The 16606-nt window shown below is 36.1% G+C and overlaps 1 protein-coding gene across 1 annotated transcript in view; it reads right to left on the reverse strand.

Moving 5' to 3' along the window:
- Positions 1-1086: 1086 nt before the first annotated feature.
- cnih3 (cornichon family AMPA receptor auxiliary protein 3) overlaps positions 1087-16606 on the reverse strand; it is a 37178-nt gene continuing 21658 nt past the window's right edge. The window contains exons 4-6 of the mRNA XM_026946947.3: positions 8648-8760; positions 5181-5324; positions 1087-3124 (exon numbers count right to left, since the gene is read on the reverse strand). Of these exons, the coding sequence (XP_026802748.1) occupies positions 3097-3124; positions 5181-5324; positions 8648-8760 (285 nt within the window). The 3' untranslated portion in view covers positions 1087-3096. The remainder of the gene's footprint in view (positions 3125-5180; positions 5325-8647; positions 8761-16606) is intronic.

The following is a 16606-nucleotide window of genomic DNA, read 5'->3' on the forward strand; positions in this document are numbered from 1 at the left end:
AATGTCTAGCCCGTTAGATGACCACCCCCTTGGACATCAAAGGGCCTTCAGCATACACAATACAGGCTATTCCTGATTCTCATTGACACAGAGGGCATCTACAGTACTTCACAGACCTGGAGGGATACAGTCCTGAGGAACACATCTGGATCCCCTGCTCAAGACATCCTGGAGCTGACACTAATCAGGGAATTTGTGAAACAAATACGTAATTTTAGTCCATAGTCCAGTGACATCTTTAACTAACCTGAATTACAGAGTATGTGATGTGGAGGGCGAGTAGGTGGAGCTGGGATGTGAGAATGACGCTCATGACAGAAATGCTCATTGTAAAGACAGGGTTAAAACTACCGGTTTTGAGCTCAAGGAAGATATGAGTAGGAAATTATGTATGAATGTGTGAATCAAAGGCCCCTATAAGAAAACTCTGTCACCCATGGACTAATAAAGCAGATATATTTCACACTCTTGATTGCACGATTCCTTCCTTAGGGTATGTATCATTGCCCCAAAAACTGTACATAGATTTATTATCAAAGATTTTTTTAAATAGCTCAAGAACTAAGAATAGCTTGCTCATATTATCAAATAAATTTTTAAGGTTTTAGATTCCAACAATGGCAATAGCTCGGAGCATGAAAAACAGTCTAAAATGCATAGAAATTAAAAAACAAAAATTAGAGAGAAAATTAGAGGACAGTATATACATAGTTACATGATGTTTTGTTAGCTTATGGGACACTGGAAACAGGTGGAGGGACACAGCTAAAGAGCCTAGACTCAGGACATGATGATCATGTGCTGAGACAGAGTCTGGGACTGGATCATGGCCAGAGAATAGAGGCAGGAAAAGAGACAGTGTCAAGGTCAATGACAGAGTTAAGATCAGAGCCACGGACTAAACTGGGGCAGACTTAGGAGAAGGAATGGAGTATGGAGCAGAAAGAAGTCTGAGTCAGAGATGTGATATAAAGGTTGTAAATTGGGATAAACTGGGACAATACAGTGTCAAATTACAGAGTCAGAACATGGGAAACACTGAAAAACCCTGGAAAACAAGGAGACTAGAAAACAAAGGAAGTAGGAAACCATATTTACTAGCACAATACAGGATCAGTATTCCATTCCATGATGTTAAAATAGTATTTATTTTATTTAATATACAAATATATCCAACCAATATCAGATGGAAACATAATCCTTAGATATAAAATGCCTGGTCATCATACATTATGTGTAACTACACAAGGCAATGACAGCTGTATTACAAACTACCAAAGGGAGTTTTATTATTATTACACAAGTTTCAACCAACATCAGAAAGGATCTCCTTTTCATAAAAAAAAAATTGTTACGTGGTAAAACAAATGTTTTGTTTTTACAATGATCTTTGTGGTTACTACTTTTCTGTGAAAAGTTACAAGAAGAATCAAACACTATTGCCCCTTGTTCAAAGGCTTGACAGTCAGGACTTTGATTAAGGAGGCTGCAAGGAGCAGGACAAAAGGTGTGGTGACATTTATAAAAATGAGGTATGTATAGATAAACAGACAAACTTAAAACAACACACAAACAAACTACCTATCTATCTATTTAACTAACTATTTAATTAAATAATTAATGAATGGATATTTTCACATAGTACTGCTCGAATCATTTGTTGGAGATTCTCAATTTAGGTTGTTTTTTAAACATTCACTTCATATCTAAATTAATTTCTATGCATTGCTGCTGTTATGGCATAAAGCATCTGACACTCCAACTCTGCAATAATGAACAATGAAAACATTTTTGATATTTGTTTTAAACTGCAACGGAAACGCTGGTGTTCCAGACACTCATTTTCAGGCTGCATTCAACTAAGTTTTTTCTTCTTCGAATGGAAAAAATGCTGCGTGGAGCTTTTTGTGCTTATACAAAAAAAAAAAAAAAAAAAATGCAGTAGTAGTATGTTACCACTATCTAGTCCTAACTGGTACCAGCTATGTAGCTTAGCTAGCTCTATCTAGATTAGGCTTTTTAATATTATTATTAATAAAGATTAGCTTTATTTCTCAACTGTTTGTCTAACTATGGAAGAAGAGACATTTAGGCTACTGTATATAGTTGCAGTTAAAGTGGGACCATGACATCGGATACCAGTGTCCCAAAACTAACAAATGTCTTATTGCTAGTGACACTGCAACATTAAAGACACATTTTTTTCTCCTGGCACTCTTTCCTACATGTCCATTCTTTTCTCTTGCTCCCTGAGCTGGGACTTGATTAGCTGGGTGATAATAAAGACTTCAACGCTTTTCTGAAAAGTTAAACATGTTTAAAAATTTGGAAGTGTTCAGCACCTTTTCTTTGCCATGGGATTATGTGTAAAACATTTTCTGGCACTGAAAAAAAAAACTGGTGATCACACTCTCCCTCTCAACAAATATCGAGCATGTGAGAATAAGGTGTTTTGGCGAAAATGTCATATTGCCTAAATTGACTAATAGCTTGACACATATTAAATACAGGAAGACTTGAGTGTAATTCTGTATTCTCTGTATATAAATAATATTGTATAAATAATAATGTATTCATAATGTATTCTCTATCATATGTAAATATAGATCATTTCACATTTATCCTTCTAAAACAACTAACAACAGCAAAAAACAGAGCATTATACAGATTCTGCAATATACACAAAAGACGAAACATGTGATTCATATTAAAACTGTTTTTTGTCTTTACATCGTACAAACACACTGGCCTGGTAAAAATCCACCACTCGCTTAAGCCTGCCATAATTTCCCATAACACCTGCATGGATCTCATTTCTAGCCTGGATATGTTGAAGGACATGTGATATATCTGAGGCGGTCTGTGCAGTGTTAATTACATGTGCTAAATGTATTATGCCAAGTGCCTCACATTGTGCAGCCTGTAGGCTTTCCAGAATTTGATGGTTTCATAGGTACAGCCAAAGCCGTATTTCTTCAGGTGCCAAACAAATATGTGTTTAAAGGTTCTCTTTTAAGATCCAGTGATTAGTTTAATGCTACAAGTTTGAGAAAACAGTCTCTGATATCCCAATATTTTCCTCTGTGCCAAGAACTGTTATGAGGTCACCAAATTGTAGATCATACTGGAAGACAAGAATGGAAAACTATTAAATTCATTTCATACATATAAACACAATTCATAAGAACACATTAAAAAGAATAATAATAATAATAATAATAATAATAATAATAATAATGTCTCAAATTATTGATGCAGAATTTATGTGAATGCAAAAATCAGTGATTATAAAACAATTTATAACTATTAAGCGAAACAGGCTGAGGACAGTTAGTCAATCAGTAACCACATATGTACTCCACCAAGCATACTGTAAGTTAAAAAAAATTCCAAATCATTTACATACAGTAGGTTAATGTTCCTATATACAGTCAGAACATAAGTATTTGGACAGTGAAACAATTTTGGTAATTTTGCCTCTGTACCCCAGCACAATGGATTTGAAATGAAGCAATCAAGACGTGACTGAAGTATAGACTTTCAGCTTTAATTCAAGGGGTTTAACAAAACTATTGCATTAACGACTTAGGAATTACAGCCATTTTTCACAGGCTCAAAAGTAATTGGACAAACTAACAATTAACTAAAAACTAAAAACAAACTAACAAAAAACTAAAAATCATAAATATTAGGATTATTTTTAATACTTGGATAGTATGGACTCAGTGACTGTCTGAAGTCTGGACCCCACGGACATCACCAAATGCTGAGTTTCCTCCCTTGAGTTGCTTTGCCAGGCCTTTTTACTGCAGCTGCCTTCAGTTGCTGCTTGTTTGTGGGTCTTTCTGCCTTCAGTTTTGTCTTCAGTGAGTGAAAAGCTGCTCAGTTGGGTTGAGGTTCATCGGACATTTACGAACATTTAATATTTACCTTAAGAATCTCTTGAGCTGCTTTTGCAGTATGTTTTGGGTCATTATCCATCTGTACTGTGAGGCACTGTCCTATCAGTTTTGCAGCATTGCAGAAAGTATCACTCTATATGCTTCAGAATTCATCCTGCTACTTCTAGAGTGTCCACAAACTTTTGGCCATATAGTATAATCTTTGAAAATAAACTATCTACAGAAACAATATAAGATCTGATTTGAAATTGATCCAAATTGTTCTTTTCACAATCGTAATTGCTAACAATAATTATGCAGGTTTGGGGTACATAAGTGGATTAGATATACACTCACCGGCCACTTTAATAGGAACACCTTTACACCTGCTAATTCATGCAGTTATCCAATTAGCCAAACATGTGTCAGCAGTGTGATGCATAAACTCATGCAGATACAGGTCAGAAGTGTCAGTTAATGTTCATATCAAGCATCAGAATGAGGAAAAAATATCAAAGTCACTGAGATCACATTTCCCCCCTTTCTAATGTTTAATGCTAACATTAACTGGTTCCATGGATGTTGGTGCCAGACGGGCTGGTCTGAGTATTTCAGAAACTGCTGATCTCCTGGGATTTTCATGCACAACAGTTGCACTGATAGCAGTCATCAAATAATTCTTTAGCCTAAATAAATAAAACTACAATTTGGAAATTAAATCCAGAAATTGTTTTCACAATTGAAGCTAGTGTGAAGCACAGTAGATTAGCTACATATATAGAGTTTTACAAAGAATTGCATCTTTGTGTATGTATAGCTATATTTACTCGCCCATGAGCATTCAGTTCCAATGATAAACCCACAAAGTGAAAATCTGCCATTCGTCTTATTTCAAGAACAAACTCTTAACAAATATAGCTCCTGTAGGGTTTCCGCGGTTGTCCTAGACTGCACAACATTTTATGTTGTAGTGTTTGTAGCTGAAAAAGTCTACCATGAAATCTAATCATATGCCCACATTTGGCTTTTTTAAAAGGAAGAAGCTCATTTTATATCACAGCCACACCTCTGTATTCATCTAAGTCCACTCCTGTTTACTCCTGTACCAGATCACAGCTTGCATCACTCGTCATGAACATAAAAGAATTTACAATGCCACAATCCTGTGCTTTATTTTTTTATATGTGTCATGGTCATGAAAGTATGCCCTTTCAGCAGCAGGTATGCAAATCCGTTTTTTTAGACTTCTCTTGAGAAAGTTGCAGTGCTGTAATGGCAGTGTTAATGGTAGACACCCACCAGTAGAGATAATAGAAGAAGGAAAGCACGAAGAAGGACATCTTGCACCAAGCCTCTTTCTGACAGAACTTAAGCGTTTCATCATTCATGACACTTGCTGGGTCATAAAGCAGCTCCTTGGTGTCTGTGGGGCTGTGGAAGTACCTGCCGAAAATGGGGAAGAACACAGGGTGGGTAGTACGCAACATTACATCATTTCCCTACTGTTTTAGGCTCTTGCTGGGTAATAATCCAATCACAACTTTTGGATAGTAGATTTTCCACAATGCACTCAGCATGAGCTTTTAAATGTGCAGATTGTAATCAGGGTTCGAACTACACTGAATCTCCTGGTGGTTCCCAGCTGGAGTCACTGTGTGTTACTACTGTGAGTGAATGTGACATAACACCTGTGTGTTACAATTTATATGTTCTACAGCAAAGCAGACTTTGAAAAAAATCTAACAGGGTACAATAAAATCACTGAGAATCATCAAACCCAGATGATTTAAATCACACAGTAAACCCAAGAACAGCATAATGAAAATGTGCCACAGAACAGATCTACATTTTACAGGTTATACCTGACAGAATTAAAACAAACTAGACATAGCCAGTATCTATTATAAGATAAAAGGGGTGCTGACTATTTGCCCCATTGCATATGAATTTTATTGCATTTTCAAGGTGGACATTGTAATGGACCATTCAGTCAGATTTATCACGGCTGACAGTAATTATTTTCATTTAAAAAGTAGTAATTGTTTTCATGGCTACATTACTCCGAGCTGTTCTGTTTGCATAGACAGGTATAAAGACAGCATCACTTACATTTTTTTCATTGTCTTTAAATCAGATTATTTGTTTTCATTGCACCATTTCATGTAGTTTGCCAAGTTGCATTGTAATGAATTTATTAAAAAAAATTTGGAGCCATAAACCAAAAAGAGTTGCCCATCCCTCATTTTCTGGCCTTTTCAACTGACTGTGGTTTCAGTGTGTAGAATGTCACATGTAGCCTGTAGTACTGTCTGTAGTGCTTAGGTCAGCTTATAAACACACACACACACACACACACACACACAGTTCTTGTGTAGGCAATTCCATTTGTCCTTTAGACATCCAGGATATGCCCTGTGAACAGCTGGTACACCTGTATGATATTATAGCATAAGAACAAAGTAATTATATCACCAGTATGCTTTAATGGGACAGGTGTACTTTGTCCCTTGAAATAGGATACAATGATTTTTCAAGCAATCCTACTTTTTAAAAAGGCAAAACTGCATTACTACATTGTTTGAAAAGCAGAAGAGAGAAGTAGAGGGATTTTCCTTAACTAAATAATTTAATATTTACGCAGCTTCAGTGTTATATGTAATTTCCATATGTAATTTACCAACATCAGGAGTATATAAAATTGTACAGTTATTATACTATTTTTTTTTTAACCTTTTGACCCCTCGGTGAAGGGCACTGTAACTGGTCTAAAAAGCTCTTCAGGAAGCTGTACTGTTTTAATAACATTTTATTTTATTTTATTTTTAGTTTCATTTCATTCCATTGTTTGCAAAGGCATGTATCACCTAATATAAGTGCCATTGCTAGCAAGGCGTATAGGAGACTTGAGTGAACATAGCTGTTGTTAGCTCAGGCTTGCGAAATATATAATATAAAATATAAAAAATATATAAAAATATAAAAATCTTCCCAATGGATGGCTAAAAAGAACTGTGTGGTGATGCCTTGACAAGGAAGATTGGTCTTGTTGCTGAGATTAGTCAGGTTGGATGGATTTTATGCTACATGCTCCGTCTGTCCTTCATGAGAAAGCCAGCATCAGAAGCCATATAGTATGCGGCTCCTCCAACAATTAACATGTTATAGACTATAAACTTGGTTAATACCACTGCAGCTAGTAAATATAGCACTTGTAAATATCAAGGGAGCGCCAAATGCGCAGAACTACACTACCCATCAGCCACTGCACAGCACCTGTCCATGACACTCACCATGTCACATGACTGTTTGCACCTGAATCACGTAGTGGGATATTGAGCAGTTGTATACAAGTCCTGTCTTATGTAGCACTCTTTGTCAAGCGGTTGTTGTTGTCATTGTTCTGTGTGTGCCCTGCTGTCGCTTCTAGTTTGTATGATTCTTGCTTTGAGTCCATAGTTCATGTTTATGGCTCTTATGCTCACCCTTGTGTTTGTTTAATAAATCATCTGCACTTGCATCCACCTCTGCTATCAATCCGTGACAGTAGATACACAAGAACCCTACCTGACTACATAAACCTCAATTATGCACAAAATATCTATCAAAAATCAGCTGAATCTGAAAATCTAAATCCTGTCCACAGAGATGTTTTGCCCTCAGTCCTTGCCAGTGAAACTAGTTCACCTCATTTTCCTTTTTGCTGGAGTAACTAGCACTGAAACGTACAAGTACACCCTCATATCACAAGGCCAACTTTCATAATTGTGCCATGAAGGCTGACACAAAAACACAGGTACAGGCTTATGGTTTTATTAAAAGAAGACAAACAAATGGCTAGGCAATAATCAGGCATAAACTAGACAAGGCTAAACGGGCAAATGATAAGCTGCCGATGGTCAAAACAACAAGGCAGTAGATGATGTGGTGATGTTGGAGGCTTAGGATCATGAAAGCTGTACAACTTTTGGAGGTGCAGACACGGGCAAGACAACCAGTTCCTCACATACGTTTGTAACATGAACAGTAACGGCTGCAGCATGTTCTCTTAGTGGGTCTTTTTTTTTATTTTTATTTTTATTTTTTTCCCAAAATCCATTTGATGTGCATGCCACCTGAGCCCCACAGCTATAAGCAATAGAGATTCTCACTCACTCACTTTCTGTAAATGACACTTAGGACTGCTGCAGTATTTATTTTAAATCTGCTGACAGTACATAGATGCATTGCAGATTCTCTAAACAGACTATTTCAATAAAGTGTTGCCTGTTTTTAATAAACAGACTTATTAAGAGGCCTGATCTTAGCCTTCTGTAGTATACATCCAGTGTAGAAATATCTCTAATTTCAAGTGGAATGGTAGTTCTTTAAAAACTAGTCCAACTTTAAAAACCGTCTTTACACATGACATTTGAAAGCATCAGAGGCACTAGCCATCAGTATCTCCACACAGCATATGGATAACTCTATAACTACTTCAGATTTCCTGATTATGGTATACAGTCATAACAGTGGTATGCCGTCACACTTCTAATCCTGATAGACTATGGTATAATTTAATAAAGATGATTCTTTACTGTTGAGGTATAGGAATTTTGTTTAATTTTTACATCCCATAGCAATTAGAGATTTAGAAACAGCACGCACTTTTGAGTTGCACTAGATATCAGTAACGATTTGCCTAAAAATATTATTTTTGACCAAACCAAACCAGACAAAACACATTTATATGACCATGATAATGACAGGAAGTCGGCTCAGATGTTTACCTCCATGTGTTGTAGAAAAGCAGAGGGATGTTGAGGCCCACAGTTAGCCACTCTTGGGCACACATGAACATGATACAGAAGAGACCGTGGATTGAATACTCAGGAAGCACCAGCTGGTGGAAGACAGACAAACAGTGGACATTACCATTACTGTGGTTTTTATGGTAACCCAGTATCACTTCTGATTAAAGTCTCATTCACTTATATAGCCATAGGTGAAAAATGGAAAGTACATTTAAGAGGTGCAACAAAAGTACAATAAAGTAAACTTTATAAATAGACTTAATGTTTAATATAAATATACTTTACTCTTAAATATATGTGGTATATACAGCATGTGAGAAAAATGCACTTGAACTTAACCAAGCCCCCTATGAGTGACCACACTCCAGCACACGACCTTTAGCACACGACCTCAGAATCTAACCCTCAGTAGGCCTCTCAACTTTGGTGCATATCCATCATATATGTCATGTGTCATAACTGTTGAGTAAATTAAACCTTGCCTTGGAATAACTGATTGGTAGGCAGCAACCATGTGCTTTACAAATGTCTACAGATTTTTAATAATTATTGATGGACATACTCTTCTGAGTAATTAGACACCACAGTTTGGAAGATCTGGAAATCCTAGGAACAGTTCGCAAAAGATGAGTTCACATATTAATCAATTTATTTTAAAAAATTGATTGAGCACATGAGGTTAAATGTTCAAAAAAGCAAATTTCTGTTTGTTTTTTTTACCATTCTGTATAAACTCTAGAGACTGTTGTGTGTGAAATTTCCAGGATCAGCAGTTGTGTTCTGTATTTTATTTCTTTATTTATTCATTTTCATTTCATTCTTTGTATTTATTTATTTATCTGTATTTTTTATTTAGTTATATGGTAATGTTTTTTTTACATTCTGGTAGAAAAATCAAGACCAAAGATGTGACATCTTACAACATTATACAATCTAATGCTTCAAGGTATTTTTTAATGTCATTTTTATTGTAATTAGACAATTACAATAAGTGTTTACTCTTAATACATAATACAAATATATAATATATACAAAGTGTTCAATGTAAATACAAATTGTTTACTTTGAATACTTGAAATTTCTAGACAGACTGTCACTCAGCCTCTTTCAGAATTAAAAATATAACCACTTTATCCTGGTCAGGGTCTTGGAGGACTATCCCGGTGTAATGAAAATAACTGACGTTCACACAACAAGCGATCTCACACCATCCTGCAGAAAATGCTGACACTCTTCTGATGCATCCAAGTGACAAAGACAAAAAGAAAGATAATGGCAAAAAGAAAAATAATGATAACAAATGAATATGAATTTCATGAAACCCATTATTTTAAAGCAATTAAAAAAGTTTTGCAATTACAGGTCAAACTACATGCTTAAATGTAGCTAAGCTGAACTGCATTGAAGCAGCATCCATTATAGCTATCTATGTATTATATAATTTTTTTTTCCTCTTTCGGCTGCTCCTGTTCGAGGTCACCACAGCAGATCACCCGTCTGCATATTTATTTCTGGCACAAGTTTTACACCGGATGCCCTTCCTGATGCAACCCTCCCCATTTCTGGGCTTGGGACTGGCACTAAGAGTGCACTAGCTCATGCAACCCTCCAGTGGCTGCGGTTGGTTCACTAACCGAGAGTCGAGCCTGGACCGCGGTGACGAGAGTGCCGTACGCTAGCCACTAGTCCACCTGGGAACCCGTTATAATTATAAGATACAGTATAATTATACATTATCTCATTATTGTGAATCAAAAACAATAAATAGCTTGGTCTCAGAAACAGTCAATAACCTTCTCAAATCATTTTGTCTTTTTTCCTTCCAGCAGACAAAAAAAGATACAGAACCCAATGGATTATGAATATACTGTGTTTGTTTATGCTGTTTAAAAGAAAGTATTTATAGTATTTATAGCACTACTCCGCTATTTAGCTTATTGAAATATTGTATGTAGTTACTTGATAGTAGCTACTTGGTTTTAAGCAGCAGCAACACTGCCACCTCACTGCTGGAAAGTGTAGCCAGTTAAACTAGAGATTTGAAGCTAAACACAGAGAGGCTATAAAGTTTATATAGCGTCAGGTTGGTACAAGGTCAGCTTTTATTGTGGATTGCAAGCATACCTTATCAATTTCCCATAGCGTCAACTGTTTTTGTTTCACAAAAAAAAAAGATATGATGGAAAATATTGTTACTGTATGTAATACTGTAGTGTTAAAAATTTATTAAATAATTTTTAAGAAGTTGATTTTTGTACTAATATCTGAAATATCGAGGTCTTTCCTAATTTACAGGCCACAAAACAAGTGGATGTCATAGTGCAACCCGAACATCCACTCACTTATCAAGTTCTGGCAAAGATTTGCATTGATTTCCACTTATATTTAATATAACCCGATATTAAATATAACTTATAACTTATATTTGATATTTTACCAAATCAAAGTTAGTCATGTATGCAATAAAATGGAGACAACTGTGAACCAGAGACTCCATATAAAAGAGTGAATAATCTTGACTCGCCATTGCAAGGAAGTAAGAGATGCACAGAAAGTATTTATTTCTATGTGAGAACATTTAAAGGTAAGGCTATGACTGCTGAAGCTAATACTTACACATTCAGATGGAGGGAATTAATGAGGGGAGAAGAAAGTTGGGCCAAACTCAACTTTGTGCACTAACCAATGATTTCTACTTTTAATAGGGATTGCTTTTTGAGTGCTAGGCTTCCAATGGCATGTGTCAAACTTTTTAGAAATGTCAGCACCATGTCGCCGTCTTCACCTCTGCAGAGCTGGTGTTCTTTCTCTCACTCTCTGTCCTTCCTAGCTACCTTCTGTGCCTGTATCTTCATAAAAGAAATACTTCAGTTGCTACCCAGGGAGCAAGCTACTTGACACGCTTGTCAAATCTCTCTTCTTCCAACTGCATCCTTATAATGTGCAGTTATTTTAATGTGGCTGGTGTCCTTTCTTCTTGGCATGATGTAGACACACACCTGAGTGCTCCAGAACACCAAACTGCCAACAGTTCTGCTTTTATAGAGGTGCTCATGCTTCTTGATGATTAACTTTTCTTGTTCATTAGTAACATCTGACTACTAATGACTGTGGAAATAGGAAGGGTGTACTTATTTTTCCCCCACATGGTTTCTGAACATTAGTTTAATTTTTTGGGGAAAAAATGACTGCATCTTAAAATCTGTTGTGTGTTTGTCACCTGAGGTTATCTGTTTGTTTATAGAAGTTGGTGAGGACCACACGATAGTTATTTTGGCCCTGATAACAAAGAACTGAAGGAGGGTGTACTTTCTTTTTCCCATGACTGTATATATATGTATATATAATGCACTTATTCACTTCCTGCATAACACCAATTAATGTCAACATTGTCTAAAAAAAACAACTGTACACTACTGATTGCGTAGGCTAGGTATTATGATTTATAGCACCATAAACATTACCTTGTAAATGTACACTAGCTTACTGGCATGTCCTGTAAAATTTTTACCAAACAGTATCTAAACACATAAATAATTAAACATTTAATATCCTACAAGTCTTTATAGAACATGAGTATATATAGTGGGGTCTAAAAGTCTGAGAGTGAAAATGCTTCTATTTTGCATTATTTTCTAATTTAAACCTTATTTTTACCTCATTTTAGATCAAATCCATTGGAGTGTCATCTGAACACATGCTTCAGTAGAAGAGATTAGACATGAGGAAAATCTGACCTTTTATACAAAGCAGTTAACGTGGTCAATATCACACATTTGCTTACATTTAAATTGGGACCCAGAAATAGCGCAAAATCTTGAATATTAAAATTTCATTGACTCTGTTTGAACTATTTTAAAATTCTAAAACCTTCTGTTTATTTCCAATTTTAAATTTCCCAGATTTTCAGTGTGGTCTCAGACTTTTCGACCCCACTGTAAATACAAGATATCAAATTCAAAATAAAAAAGAACAATCAAGTAAAACAATAAAAAACATTCTAAAAATGAAAGATTACACAAAAGATTACACAACTGACTGAACAAAATGAAAGAGAACAACAGTGAAAGAGATTCAGTGGGTCACAGTCCTGTACATTATAGAAAAAAACAAGGAGAATGTAAGCTATATAAGTCATATACTTTATGATAGCTAAGATAATGTAAGTTTACTGTGGAAGAATACGAGAAAGCTACAGCTTTTATGTATTTCCTCTCCTGAATTGCCCTGTGTCTACTCTGTCTCTGTCTCAAGTATTCTCTTCCACTACACAAAATTGGACAAGACATGAGATGTGCACTCATACTCATGAATATTATGATTACTGCAGTCTTTTTTGGCTTTCACATAAAAAGCAAAATACAAATTCAATAGGCTACAGATTGGAAACAAAGTTGTATAACAGCTAACCTGCTAGTTAGGATAGACCAAGTACTACACAAGTTACTTTATTTTTTTTTTGGTCAGGAGAACCTGAATGTGTCAGACTGGGTGTGCAACTAGGGGTTGTGACTCCACATGCGGTCGCTTAATTTACAAACGGGGTCATGAAAGAAACTCACAATCTCTTCTTTTATTTCATTCAATAATTTATATATCAATAGTAAAAATATCAAAGACGGGTTTTGTGTGCTAATATTCTGAAATGTTACTGGGAGTCACATTGAGAAAGCCACCTTTAAATGAATAGGGCACACGTTCTTTCAGGCTTTTCACTATCCTGACATGCTGCACTAGCTCATCAGTTTAACACCGCCGAGCATAAAATCAGGAAACCTGACGTACAGGAATGTTTTGGGTCTGACTTGCAGTCTACACCTTGTGAACAATGCACTCGGGTTGCCGCTGCTTTTGAATGTGCACGCAAAATATCATGTATCACACCATCCTCGACATCAGACTGGTAAGTCAGTGCAAGGAATATTCTTTTTTTCCCACTTATGTTACACATACCTACAGTATGTTACTAACATAAATGTTCAAATGTTGCATAAGTCCTACTTTATAAATGTGGAACGAAAAACAAAACAAAACATGTAGGTTGGTTAAAGATTGGGGTCATTTGCCCAAAAAGTTTGGGATCTCCTGTTTTTTTTTAATTGGAAAATGTAACTAATTAAGAGTACACATATTCAATTTCAATACTACTCAAGTAAAGTATAAGTACACATAATACTTCACTAACACTTAAATATAGTAACGAAATACAACTACTCAAGAATTGTCCATTTGTCTCAGTATTCATACTGAGAAGGATATTAAGGATTCTGAGTATTAGAAAGTACCTTGTATGCTAGCAAAGTACTTAAAGACCCGCCATCTGATCACTATATTATCTGCTTTGAAATTCACATGAATAAAAACTATGGCAACAAGTCCTGCATACATAGAAAGTGTGTATTAGAAGTGTGATCTCCTCTAAAAGTGCTGATCAATCCCGCCTGTGCCCAGAGACACTCTTGACTAATCCTGGCCACACCGCTGGAAAAGTTTGACCAATCCCACCCTCTCCCACGGTTATTTCTGCTTGTATCTGCGCTTGCGATATTTCCTTTCTTAATATAAATATACAGAACATCATACTCTGATCAGAACAAAATTTGTACTAAATGGAAATCCATAAATTATTGATTATTGTAAATACTGTTAAGAAGGTGTTTCATTTTAATGAAAACAAGAAACAGAGCAGTTAAACATGTGAGGGGGGCAGCATGGGGGAATTGTGGCTGTGGAACTTCCACCACGCTAGAACATTGTCACGATCGGGATCGTCATTCAGATACACAATCTTACCTCAGATACACAATCTTAACCACGGCTCTCAAGTTGTATTCCCAGTCACTGAGTCTTGCAATTGTGTTTGATTTTTTTTTTAAAAAAGTGTTCTCTAAGTTTAGATTGTTTCCTATTGTTTAGAATTGTCAATCACCTTGGCCTTTGTTGTGGTGTTGTGGTCAGTCTCACTTGTTCCCATTGGTTCCTCAAGTTGAGTGACACATATTTCAGAGCGCACCAGTGCTAATGTAGCTCCTGAGCAATATTCCATCAATCTGACAGACCAAGGCAGAGCAAATTCTGAAGAGGGCATGGGATTGTTAGACTTAAGGCTATTTGTTGCATTTTGAATGTTTTAGAAAAGCAACCACAGTGTTTAGTGTTTTCACGTTCATACAAACAATTTTGTCATATTGATCAAAATGGTTTAAGAGACATTTACCAATGTGGGCTTTATAGATAATTCAAATAGTTTGAGGGCAAGGCTGGCCTTTTAGGGCGGGACGATGTCCATCCCACTCTGGAAGGTGCTGCTGTCATTTCTTGCAGCATAGCACATAGTCTCAGTATAAGCCTAGTTAATTGGTGACAATCCAGAGCTGAGGTCAGGGAGCAGACAAACAGGCTAAACCGACCATCTGCTAGCTGTCATCACTCAGGTTCCACCATATTTAGACTGTGTCTGTTCCCCAAGCTAAACAAAAATGTAGAAACTCTAAACAGCCAGCACCTTTGATCTGAAGCTAGGTTTGCTGAATATTAGATCTTAACATCTATAGGGCTTATTGTAAATGAAACTATTACTGACCAGAGATTTGGATTAGCCCAAATGAGTATGTAGCATTAAATGAATCTAGCACTCTTGGATACAGCTATATACGTACATTAACCTCATCTAGCTGGCACAAAAGTTGGCGTTGCAGTTATTTATAATGATATTCTAGGTGTTACATAAAAGCCCAGACACAGTGATATAATGAGTTCGATTTCAGTAATCACAGTCTCATTCAAGCCTTATGCCTTTTCTTCTATATGCCTTGGCACTGTGTTCGATGAGGCAAAATCAGCCATGTTTTGCAGTAATGTCAATCTTCATCTGTAAAATCTCAAACCAAATCAGCATCTGAGCATTGAATGTCTTTAATTAAACGTCTACCATACGCTGGCTCATCCAAAGCTGTTGCTCTACCTCTACCTCTAATTAATGGGATGCTACTGACAAAATTGAGCTCCTGAACTCAGCACTATCAAGGGCTTTCCAAGTGCACTTTCCTCTCACTACAGGATTACAGGGATGTGAATGAGTGGCACTTCATGCCTCACTTACCTAATAAGTGAGTACTCACCTGCTACTCTCTCTCTTTCTCTCTCTCTCTCTCTCTCTCTCTTTCTCTGTCTGAATTGAATCTCATTTCTTCCTTTATCTCTCTATATTTCTGCATCCCCACTAGCTGCTTTTGCAATTATTGGTACAAGTCTACTAAAATGTCCTTACAGAGTTCTATACCTCCTTTATGAGGAATGAGACCTTAGAAGATAATCTGAAGACAATGTACATACTCTGAAAAAGTTTTCACTTATCTGCATGGTTGAACATTTCATTTACGTAAAAACCGTATTACTGTATGTGTTCACGAATGTGCATTACAATTATCTGCTCAGTTTGTTTGCTTTGGTGACTAATCCAGCTGCAGTTCTCATTTTACTTGTGGCAAAATTTCCTCATGCATTGGGTTTCAAAAGAGTTCCTAGTCTTCAATTACTGTCTTTTTCTTTTAACAGTAGCAATAATTAAGCACAACAAGTAAGTACACACATTTTCTCTTTGAAGGACTCTTATTCTCCCAATATAGGAATGCCTGTGAACTGATATTTCCATTATGTTGTTCAGGCTTCCTTTGAGAAATTTGTCACTGAAACTGTGGCATCTTCCAGGTTGGAAAATGAAGTTAAATGTAGTAACACTCATTATATACTAAGAAAAAAGTAAGTACACATTTGTAAGGCTTTAATAAACCTAATAATACACCTTATCATAAGGTTCCATAAACAATATAAGTGAAGCTACATATACACAACATTTTCGTTCTCTATTCATCTTTTTATTATAAAACAGATTTTATTTCATTCAGTCTATTTTCCCAATTCCTAGTGCACACT

This window comes from Pangasianodon hypophthalmus, chromosome 19, assembly GCF_027358585.1.
Source record: "Pangasianodon hypophthalmus isolate fPanHyp1 chromosome 19, fPanHyp1.pri, whole genome shotgun sequence".
Classification (NCBI taxonomy): Eukaryota; Metazoa; Chordata; class Actinopteri; order Siluriformes; family Pangasiidae; genus Pangasianodon; species Pangasianodon hypophthalmus.